At 50.4% G+C, this 12,007-nt stretch overlaps 1 protein-coding gene across 9 annotated transcripts in view; it reads left to right on the forward strand.

The window, feature by feature from the left end:
- Nucleotides 1–12,007, forward strand: part of PKNOX2 (PBX/knotted 1 homeobox 2) — a 309,668-nt gene that overhangs the window by 231,348 nt on the left and 66,313 nt on the right. For all 9 annotated transcript variants that reach the window (XR_013959564.1, XM_080650408.1, XM_080650409.1 and 6 more), the window contains one exon: nucleotides 11,076–11,215. Coding sequence is in view for 8 of the 9 variants with exons in the window: in XM_080650408.1 (XP_080506534.1) it covers nucleotides 11,076–11,215 (140 nt within the window). In the remaining variant the exon portion in view is untranslated. The remainder of the gene's footprint in view (nucleotides 1–11,075; nucleotides 11,216–12,007) is intronic.

The following is a 12,007-nucleotide window of genomic DNA, read 5'->3' on the forward strand; positions in this document are numbered from 1 at the left end:
AAGGGGGGCAGGGCTTGGGCACACGAGGGCCTCTGGAAGGATGCCCACCTCCTCATTCGGGGAGGTCTAATCTCATTATTGTCGGACCCAGTCTGACTTGTTTCCTCAAGGCCTGCACAGCTGAGCACATCTCTAGGTCGCCTCTCAGAAACCCAATTTCTTCCCCTGTCGGAAAGGACAGTATCTGACGAAGTCCTCAAAATGAGAAAGGGAAGCGAGAAGCAGCGCCCCTCCTGAGACCGGGGCAGCCGTTTTAATAACGTTCCCGTTGTGCTGAGGGCAAGCAGAGCCGAGCATAATCTACTCAAATGCACAGGAGAACCTCACTTTGGAAAATTAGGAATCTGCATTGCAAAATTCCCAAGCCCCGGACCTTCTTTATAATAAATTAGAAATTTTTTTCAAGGCAAGTTTTTAACTTGGCAATTTCATTTTTGAAGTTTGGGGAATAAAGTTATTAACATGGAGGAGGCTTTTTCTCTCCTCCCATTTGAGTAGAGCAGCATTCGTGGTGCTGGCCCCATGCTGTATGAGGCGCACCACGTGGATGATGGCCATTCAGCCCCCACCCCTCAGTCCATTTCAGCCCAACGTGGGGCAACTCGTGATTGCTTGTGAGGATGTCACTCTGTGTTTACTGTGCACTAAAGACAGGCCGTAAGCTTAGAAAGTACTAAAGCAGCGACCACTGGACACATCCCTGTGGCCTGCTTCTTCCTGCCACATTCTGCCGGAGTCTCGCCCCTGCTGCTGTCTAACCACAGCACCTCACGTCCCGCGAGGTAGCTGAGCCCTTGGTCCAGACAGACCTCCCTGAGAGCAGGGGTGTGTCACCTGGGCTCCTGCAATTCTACGATGCTTGTTCCATGAAAACATTGTCTCCAGGACCTGCGTGTGAACTAGGTGTGTGGGCCTCCGTTCACTATGTTGTATGAATTTCTGTATCACCGCTTCTGTTCTTCCGCATCTCTGCCACCTGCCACCTGGACTCCCACAGCCCTCCTGCCACAGCCCAGCACCCCAGTTCTAAGGAACTCTCCAAGTTACTACATTCTCAACTGTCGCTCCCTCCCAGCAAGCAGCATTGCAGTCCCTCCCAGAATCCTCGTGGTAACACAGAGGCCCTCTTGCTCTTTCTAAGCATACACCCCTCATTCATGTGTTCTTTCTCCACCTCTGAAAGGTCCTTCAAGTTCTCCCATTTCCTGTAACATTCATTCCACGTGCAACAATGCTGACCGAGTGAAGTTCTCCCTCTGGTACCTCCACTGGCAATATCAGGAAACCCTCTAGATTTACCAGCTCCTCCACCCTCACCTTATCCACACACAAAAACCCACCCCTACTCTTCCTCAAACGTCGACACATATACACTGTTCCTCACATATCTTTGCCTTTGGCTTGTAGGAAGACAAATACTGCACCTGGTCTAGTTGTGTGTGTATTTAGTGCTCAGTCTTCCTCTGTCTGCATGGCCCCAGCACGTGGGGCTGCATGAGCATTAGACTAGAAAGTAGAAACCTTGGTAGGGTCGGTCTCATCCACCAGGCACAGCCCCTATAAATGAGGGCACTCAGTTGACAGTTTAGGAACAAGTTGAAGGGTAGGTAGGTAGGTATGTATGTAGTATGATTTGATGGTGGGTGATGTTAAAAGGGTTTGGCAGTTCATCAAGGATGTGGCCTCATTGTTGACCAGAGGGAGGTGGGGCACACAGTCAGGACTTCAGGGCTGTCTGGGGAGCTCATGTCAGAAGTCAGTTATCTCCTTGGCACCGTTGGGCAAAAGCTGTGTTCATCCGTCCCCTCTACCCCTCTGCAGCCCACGGATGAGGAGAATGGTGTCCAGGACCCCAAGAAACTGTGCTTAGAGATTGGGGGTCAAGGTGATGCTCTCCTACCTTTCCTGTCACAGGGAGGCTGAGCTGGGCCAGCATGTTAGGGAGGCCAGACCGCTGCATTCCTCGTCCTCCCTATCCCAGCGCCATTCCCACTTCGGTGGGTCGGGAGCAGACGTCCTGTGGAAGCTGGACCTTTGATCAGTCATTGGGGTTCCCATGCTGATTTCACAGCTGGAGGCGGAGAGGGTGGCCAGGGCCCTGGCTGTGAATGGCCCCTGCCCAGGCCTTGCAGCTGCGGCCACAGAAGCTGGTTCAGATGTTTTCACACTTTACAGCCCTCTCATCTCTTTAAGGGCTGGAGCCCCCTGCCTTGCAGGCCCTCTGCTCAGCTGCCTGTGAAACGCATTGGCTTTGCAGCAATGCAGTCAATTCAGCAGCTTTGAAGGTCCCCCTAAGCCTTTTCTGTGGCTGTGATTGACAGCTCTCGTGCCCCTGGGGGCAGCACCCCAGGGACCATCTGGGCGAACTGCCTGCCCTTGCTTTGACTCATCCAAATAGACTCCAAACAGACTCTCCTATTTCTTTTCTTATGTTCTGCTGGGTTTTTCTCTCTGTGCACAGTGACCTCTCTCCCTGGCCGCTTGGGCCACCAAGGTCTTTAAACTGGACATATCCCTGAGCTCCAACTCACTTAAGACCCGGAGTCCTCCTGTGTAAAAGGCAAGGCAGCCTCAGGTCCCACTATGCTCCTTTATGTCCTCATTTAGGAGGAGGCGGGCCAGCCACAAGGCTTGCGAACACTCACTCACTCTCATGGTCTTATCCAGGTTTTTTATCCGATCAACTTGTTACCTGAACTCTGATATTTACCCAGAGAACAGAGATTTTATTGTCTATCCTCTTACTACCAAGCAGGACGAGTGCCCTAAACAGCTACAAAAATAGTTAATGGCCCAAGTATACGAAGCTTAAAATAAATCTGGGAACAGGTGGTCAAGTAGCCACCGGCCGAGGAGCCGGGACGCGCTGCCCCCCTCTCCCAGGAGATCTAGGAGCTCCGGTGTCTGCCTGGCCCGGTGGGAGGGGCAGGGGGACGAGTAGTGGCCCAAGGGTGTTTGCTGTCCTTGGAGTTCTTGGTCTGCAGGAGGAAGAGTGGGATGACTCTGCAGAGTAGAAATGCAGGAATCCTAGGCTTTGTCCCAGCCCTACTGCTGAGGAATTGTGTAAACTTAGGCGAGTAATTTCAGTATGATTCCTTTCATTCACTCATCCATTCAGTAACTATTTTTTATTAGGAACACAATAGGCATATCAAATATGTGTTTCCAGCTATAAACACCCCCCACACACACACACACACAGTGTGCACACACATTGCATCTGATATGCCACTAAGGGCCTCCTAGAAATCACTGGTTTGGCACTATTACGTGAGCGAGGAGTCCCCTAGAAATGGGTGGAAGGGTGGGGCACATACAATTTCTAGGAAAGTGCAATAGTTGGGAGAAGAAAGACTCAGGTCCAAGTCTACGGCCTCTCTCCTATTAGCCACATGTCAGCAACACCCCAGAAGTGCAGGCAGGGCCAGCGAACATTTACAAGTCTCCTTTTGTAAACCACTGTCTAAAAATTCTATTAAAAGTAATTAGTTCGTTAATATCCCCGTGGTACACCGCTGAGGAACTCTCCTGGGGTCTGTTCTGCCCAGTCAGCCCTGAGATCAGATGTAGGTGACCCAGGCCTGCTGTTCCAGGGGCCTCTTTAAGCTAAATTGGGCTGGCCTGGCTCTGCAGCCAGCCCTTCCTGCTCTGTATTGACTGAGTGGGAGAGCGTTGGGGGAGCCCTCATTGACCCCATCCCTTTTTGGATCCCTGAGCCTTTTAACACATCACTCAGCCCCTCATTCGGTCAGTCATTCAATCATTTAACAAATACACTGGGAGCCCCCCATGACCAGCATGGCAATGGGAACTGGGAACCAGTCCACAGGGATACAGGCAGATAGGGCCCCATGGTATCACAGGTGGTAGGTTAACACACATACAGACCAGGCAGGGTCGTGCTACCTGGGTTGGGGACATGCAAAATTGGGAAAGGCCTCCTGGGAGACTCGGGCTCCGGCTGAGCTGGGAAAGGAGCGGCTTCCCCACGGCGAGGGGGAAGGTGAGGGCACATGGACGTGCCCTGCAGAGGCAGCTGTGGCAGCAAAGGCACAAGATATAAGGCTTTAGGCATGTTCAGACACCCCTACACAGTGGGGTCTGATCAGGGACAACATAGGGGCATGTGCTGGACCGGGGACCAAGCCGTGTATCAGCCGTGCCTCTTGCTGCTTCCCATCTGTTCAGCCAAACCTTGTATTTACCAGATGACTTCAGGCCCTGACCTCCCCCAGGTCCTTGGACTCTCCCGGTTGGAGGAAACCAGGTCTCACCTGCTGGTCCTGGCACTCCAGGACTGCCGGCTCCTGGCTAAGCCCAGTGTGGCCCCAAGTGGGCCAGGGCCTGCAGCCCTGTGCTGTGGCCTGGGAGGGCAGGCACTGGTAGGTGGAGGGCACAAAAGAAGGGCTTCACTTAGGAAGACATGCTGAGAAGATGCAGGCCTCAGCTGTCCATGGTTTGCAGAAAGGACCCTGCGAGGTGGTGGTGGGTGTAAAGTCACAAAGAGGAAGGCCATCTGTGGGGGAAGGGTGTATGGAGGGGGACCCAGGGGTGAGGTGCTGGGGTGTCTTGGGGAGGGTGTTAGAGTTCAATGCAGAGGGGAAGCTCCCATTGTGTGTAGCGCACCCTCCCCTGTAGCCCTGGGAAGAGGTATTGGCTGCTCCACTTTTACTTGATGGGAAACTGAAGCTCAGAGGAGCCGAGTCTCTTGCTCAAGGTGACGGATAATGCCACCTTCCCCCTCTCCCACTTCCCTGGGAGCTTAGGGCAAGCAGGTTCCTCCAGCAAGGACAGGACCCTTGTGTAGCCCACACGGCAGAAGCAAAAGTGGCCGCCCTGAACGTAGGCTGCGGCTTGTATGGATCATGTAACTACCACATGCCAAGTACCTTCCAAGTGCCAGTTTTGTATGCTTTTTCTCATTTACTTCTAACAACCCCGTAACTTAGGTATCATTGCACCCATTTTATAAACAAGGACCCCAGATCAGAAAGGTTGAGCAACTTGCCTGGGTCACACAGGTGGAGAGTCCAGTCCATTAGGGCTCCTGCCAGCGCCTCGTGCTTTCTGATCGCCTCAGCTCTGGGCTGGCTGCCACCACTCCCCTGCATCAGCGACTGTGACTTCTCTGTTGTAGCCAGAGGCATTCAGGGTCAAGAAAGTAAATCTGGCCCAGCCGGTGTTGCTCAGTGGTTGAGCATCGACCTATGAACCAGGAGGTCATGGTTTGATTCCTGATCAGGGCACATGCCCGGATTGTGGGCTCCATTTCAGTGTAGGGCATGCAGGAGGCAGTGATCAATGATTCTCTCTCATCATTGATGTTTCTATATCTCCCTCATCTTTCCTATTAAAAGTAATTTTTTAAAAAACAGTAAGTCTGCAGCTAAAAAGGTACGTTTTTGCAAAGGCCTACTACTCCTGCCAGTCATACCTGCACCAGTAGATAGCTGGACACTCTCTATACTGAACACCGGGCTGCAACGAGGCAGGAATGATGGGTCTCTGTCCTCAAGGGCCCACAGTCTGGTGGCTGAGAGAAGCATGAAAGCAGTGTGCTTGGGGCCCTTGGAGCCCAGAGCAGGGCCTGGTCCATCCCTGGTGCTCAGCCAGCGCCCCCTGAAGGAGACAGCAGTCCCCACGAGGGTGCTGGGAAGCAGGGAGAACCACTCGCATTTCACTAACTAGCAGACCGAGCCCCAGCAGGTCCAGTTACACATGCAAGGTTGCCCAGCAGTGAATGATGAAGGCAGAGCTCTGTTCTAGCTGATGTCAGTGCCAGAGGTAGTTTGTTCTAGAAAAACCCTGGTGTCATCCCGATTCTGAACCACCTACTTACCTCCCATGAGCATAGGAGAGGAATTCTGAATGACAGCTGGCAGCAGGCAGTGATCGACCCTGCTCAGTCCTGGGCACCTTAAAAGCTTGGGTTTCTCAAGCCTTAGTTCTCCCAGCTTCTCCGTGGCCTCTGAAGGAAGGAGCCCCATGCTACCTTCAATCAATAAACCCACCGTGCCTTCCTACATGGACTCCATGCGAATGACTGCTGCTGGCATGACCAGTGTTTGGAGAAGTGATTTGAACTCCTGTGGGAGCTGTCTGTGCGGGGTGGGGAGCAGTGGGGAGCAGGACCTGGATGGAGACCCGAGAGCATGTGCTGGGAAATGAAGCTCCATTCTGATTCCAGTGCCCTTCCTCTCTGTCCTCTTTTCCACTCGGGGCGGGGGGTGAGGGGGGGTATTCCCACTCTCCTCTTCTAAGAAAAGTAATTACATACGATAATTCACATGGTGTGATCTAGTCAGAAAGCCCTTGGCTCTTGCCCTAATGTTTGCAAAAACTGTCTGTGATCTCCAGAAGTTTCTTCACCTCTGTGGGCTTCTGTTTTCTCATACATAGAATGGGGATCATACTAACCTATTGCACAGGATTATTGTTAAGCACTAAAGCTTGCAGAAATGTTTTATTGGCTCATTAGTACACAAGGTGTCCACTCTCCCCCTACAATTGCACAAGGATGATGCTTAACAGAAAAGAAAGCATCAGTGGGCATTCCAATACCAGTAAGAGCACCTGAAACAGGTGTTCTGCTTCCCAGCTTCCCCTCACCCTGGAGCATCTGCTCACTTCCTGGTCAGACTAGACCAGTGGTCGGCAAACTCATTAGTCAACAGAGCCAAATATCAACAGTACAACGATTGAAATTTCTTTTGAGAGCCAAATTTTTTAAACTTAAACTTCTTCTAATGCCACTTCTTCAAAATAGACTCGCCCAGGCCGTGGTATTTTGTGGGAGAGCCACACTCAAGGGGCCAAAGAGCCGCATGTGGCTCGCGAGCCGCAGTTTGCCGACCACTGGACTAGACTGTCAGCCCCCAGGTTTTGCATTCCTATACGCAGAGCTCTCTGGGTGGAGGTGGAAGAGGCTTTGGTTTGCAGCATTTGCTAACTTCTGTGGTGTAAATGCTCCCACCACGGACAGTTTCAAGCTACCAATGTAACATTAACCATCTTGCAAAACTCCTGAAAACTTACGTTGGTTTTCATGCCCAGCTGATGTGGCTCAGTGGTTGAGTGTCGACTTATGAACCAGGAGGTCCTGGTTCGATCGATGATTTTCTCTCATCATTTGTATTTCTCTCCCTCTCCCTTCCTCTCTGAAATCAATGTTTAAAAAAATTTTTTAAGTTGGCTTTCATAGGCCAGAACCAGGGAGCTCTAAGCAGTCACTTAACAGTCACACTCTGTCCTGGTCCCTGCAGTCTCTCCCTGTTCCTGCTCTTCAGGCTGTACTTCTAGGTAACGACCCCCAAATTCACCATAAGTTACCCATACTCCCTGCCCCAGACCTTATGGACAGCTGCTGGACATTTCCCTTTGAGCCCCAGTTCCTGAGGAAGGGTGTCTCTGGCTAGAAAAAGAAATCTATTTGGAGATGAACACATTCTCCAGACCTGGAGGAAATGCAGAGTTTGCTGAATTGGCCCCCAGGAGCTAAATAAATGAGTCACCATCCTCCCAAGACTAGTTCTGCTCTCTTACCCCTCCTGCTTCTGAGGCCCAGCAACAGCCTCTCAGCCGGGCCTCTTGGGATGCTGGGTGTGGCCACCTGTGATTACACTTTATTCTGTGCTCTCCTCTATAACCAGAAAGGCCTCCCCAACCTTCCCCAGCCCCTCCCCTCAGCCCTGTCTCTTAGCTCACCTTCAAGTACACAAGGAAATTCTCCCTGAGTGGGCAGAGTGGGGCACCAGCCTGGCCTGTATTTCACCCCTGAATGGGCTGTACAGACACAGCCACGCCTTGCTGTAGGAAAGAAGCATATTCTGGAAATCGCGTGTTCAGTAACACCACCACCCTCCACCCTTGGAACACTTCTGAGCTTCCAAAGCCCTTTTTCCCATGATGCATCATGGGATCCAAGCCCCACCCCAACTCTCTGCGGGGGGTAGTGGTCATTAAAGCACCCTCCTGGTGTCCCAGCCTGCCGGTGTTGGAAGGGACTTCAGATGCCATCTAACCCAGCCACCCACCTAGAAAGCTTCCTGACCCTCCATGGGGCCCAGCTGATCAGCATGGCCTTGTAGTAGTGGAAACTCATCCCCTCTCCCTTGGTGGTAGTCTAGTCTGCATTGGAGAGCTAGGCGGTGGGAATTTACCTGGGTTGAGCCCAGATCTGTCTCCACGTTATATAGATCTAATGCACTGTTTGTAATTTGATCCTTCGGGGCATATAGGATAGAATCGAATCTTTCATTCAGACGACTCAGAGGCTTTCAGGTCTCTCTATTGTCCCCCTCTTACGCATTTCAGATTCCTCCCAATAGTCCTCATACGGCGCAGTGCAGGATCCCTTCCCCGGTCCATGCTCCTCTGAACATGCCTCCTGACCCTGTCCCAGCACCATGGGTGGCACTGGAGGCTTTGTGGGGACTGGGCCTCTGAGTGCAGCATTAGCTGAGGCTGGTTTTCTCGTTTGTTTGTTCAACAGACATATTACACTTTGGACATAATGAGCCTGCTGTCAACAAAAACTGCTGCTGAACTGTCTCCCCTGTTCAGCACTTAAATTATTGATTTTTTTTTTTTGGCCGAAGTGCTAAAAGTGTTAAGTGCTGAATTACTAGATGAAAATGAATCTTGTTAGACTCAGAGTGTTGTCAACATCTTTAAAAGTCTTTTGGATCAGTTTCCTGTCACCCATGTTTGTTAAGCATTTTGTTAGACATCCTCTAAGTCAGGGAGAGAAGTATTGAAGAGGAGGGCCAGGCAGAAAGCATATGCCCTCTCCTAGAAGCCTTCGTCACGCTGATACCTACCCTGCAGTTGTCCTCCTTTGGGGAAAGCTAACTAATTCACACAGCTGTCCACCCAGCACGTCTCTCCATGTTTTCCACAAGGATATCTGGGGGGTACCAGGTGAGGTCACTTACACTGTCCATGTCTACCACATCTGCCCCATCTGCCAGCTCAGAAGGCGTGTTAAATCCAGAAGCGGAGCCTCATAGCAGGCACTCAGCCCTGTGACCCCAGTGCCCAGCACAGTGCCCAGTACATGGCAGGGACCGGAGTAGCATTTGGAGAAATAATCCGTTGCATTTGTGAATGAAAAAAACTGGCCCAAGTTAATGTGAACATTAGCAATATTTAGTATTTCTGATTCCATCTTCTTTCTCTATTTTGAAAATTGGAACATTTGTTTCTACTTTCTTCCTTACAGCATCTCTTTAATACTCACGAATCTTAAGGGCACCAATGTGCTTACTGATAAGATAATAGGAGGGTGGGAGAGTTAAGGGATTTGCCCAAGGCCAAAAGCTAATAACAGAAGGCAGTAGGACTCCAGGTACCATGATGGCTGTCTAGCCTCTTGTGCACTGGATTTGGGAAAGTTCCCCCAGCTTGGCCAACAATAGCAAGGCTGTTTCATCCTAACAAAAAAATGATGGGGACACAGTATAGTAAAGGAGATATAGTTCTTTTATAGTCTCAATCTCATTCACTACCCATCATTTATTAATTCAGTTCATTGGTTCAACAAATATTGATTGAGCCTCTACTAGTGCCAGGCAATTCAGAGCGCTAAGAATATAACTGTTAATCCAGTCCTTTTGAGCTTGGGGAGCAGGAGAGATTTAACTAAGCAAATAGACAAATAGACATGTAGTGCATGTCATGATAAGGGCTAGGAAATAAGGCAGAGGAAGGGCATTGCAAGGGGCGAAGGGGCTCTTTACTCTGAAGATGTGATGCCTGAGCAGAGACTTAAGTGGAGAGATAGCAGATGTCTTGGGGATATTGGCACCAGCAATACTGTGCTGTGTTCATGGAAGTACAATACTTTTTCTTCCAGAAAGCAGGGACCTAGATCATATGATAAACTTTTTAGCTATAAAATATCTGCTGCTTTTGAGGTGGATTCATGCATTTACCCTCTCATTTATTTTCTCTACAAACACTAAGCGTCTACTCTGTGTCGGGGGATGGGTGCTGGGGGTGAGGGTGTGGACGAAGCGTTAGTGCAGGAGGCAGACAAATCTATGAGCTCAATGGCACCAGGGCAGCGCTGTCTCGGTGCAACGGACAGGCGAGACATGTCACCATTCATGACATTTGAGGGATCCCTCTGACCAAAGAAAATAAAACATAAAAGCATTATCTTCTGTAATGATGGTTATCAGAAGTTTTAAAGCCATTTAAACATTTCTTCAAATGAAATCTTATACAGGAAATTTAATATATAATATTAAAAGTAGTTTCTCTGATTATAAAAAAATATATATTAAGGCTCTAGAGGCACCTTTAAAGCATGTAACAGGATGAAAACAACTGCTCTAAATATTTGTGAGGGTTAAGAACAGAAGCCTGCGCAGTGTCGCTAAAATCTGCTTATCTTCAAGTGACCAGGTCAACCAAATCTGGGGACCATTCAGTTTTCAATTAAAACAGTTAACTCTGGCTTGCGTTACATGGAATAGACCTGCCCAGATGAGAACAACTCAGCTATTTTTTCTTCCTCTTCAAGTTATCAAACTTAACACTGCCCAGTACATCCCAGATGACTCATCAGCACAATTTAAAGGGCTCATTTTTTTTTCCAGCTTCTAGACAGAGGTCACCACCTTAGTTTGCATTAAGAATCATCTCTTTTTTAAAAAAAATGTTTTTATTGATTTCAGAGAGGAAGTGAGAGGGAGCGAGAGAAACGTCAATGATGAGAGAGAATCATAGATCAGCCATCTCCTACACACCTCCGACTGGGGATCGAGCCCGCAGCCCAGGCACGTGCCCTGACTGGGAATCGAACCATGACCTCCTGGTTCATAGGTCAGGAGCCACACTGGCCAAGCAACAATCATCTCTTTTAAAGTGTGCTATGTACAACCTGGTTTTGAATGGCCCTGTATTGTTCTCTAGAACATTCTCATTTGAAGAAAGACCTGCTTTCTCCCGACTGTAGCGCATATACAAATGGACACTCATTATACACTCACCGCAGGCCAAGGCAGCCCTAGTCATTCCAGCCAGGTGTCCTGGCCACACTAACCGCCACCTTCTCTTTCTTCTCTCTGCAGATGACGGCAACTGCTCAGACACCCTCTAAGGCCCAGGCTGTCCATATCTCCGCACCCTCTGCTGCTGCCAGCACTCCTGTGCCCAGTGCCCCCATTGACCCCCAGGCCCAGCTGGAGGCTGACAAGCGAGCTGTGTACAGGTAGGAGACACCGCAGCTGTGCTGAGAAGCCCCAGCCAGCCTCAGGCCCACGCTGTGAGAGATGAGCCTGCAAGCCAGTGGGTGGGTTCGTCAAAGACAATGGCCAGCAGCTGCTCCCTTCTCGGCCTTCTCTCTCAGATCAATCCAGAGATCCCTCAGCTGGCCACTGGGGTTGACGCTAGCCCCCCGGAATTGTCTAGTGAGGGATAAGGGGGCCTGGGCAGTATCTTCCAGGGGGAGCCCTTCTTCATCCCAGTTGGGGAGATGAGCCCTAATGAGCCAGAAACCCTCCACTCAGCAACCAGGCAGCTGCCTGGGGACTGCTCTCTGCCTCGTCTCACTGTTGCCTTTACTCCAGCAAGAGCTCTGCGCATCTATTGCACTGTCTGGCACTTGGTATGATGCGAGCTTTAGTGTGCCTGATAGTCATTGGCAGAGCTTGTTAAATGCATGTTGTGGGCTCCATGCTCAGACATTCTGAGTCCATAGGTGAGGCTATAGCAACATGAACTTGTGAAAGCATGCCTGGTGACTCCAGTGCAGCTGTTCCTGGAACCACATTTTGATTCATGTTCATCTTGGGTTTTTAGCAACAGGTGTTGTATGCAGCTGTGTAGGTCCTGGCACCTCCCCCAAGTGGGGGCAGAGAGCAGGAACTCATTCCATCTTGCTCTGCACCAGCCCCTGCACCCAGGCCTGGGCCCCGAACGGTCCAGAGGGCGGGAGGAACTCAGGGAAGTTCCTGTTTATGTCTGTGGCTGGGAAGAAGCTGGCATCTACTGAGAGCAGGAC

This window comes from Plecotus auritus, assembly GCF_963455305.1.
Source record: "Plecotus auritus genome assembly, chromosome: 13".
Classification (NCBI taxonomy): Eukaryota; Metazoa; Chordata; class Mammalia; order Chiroptera; family Vespertilionidae; genus Plecotus; species Plecotus auritus.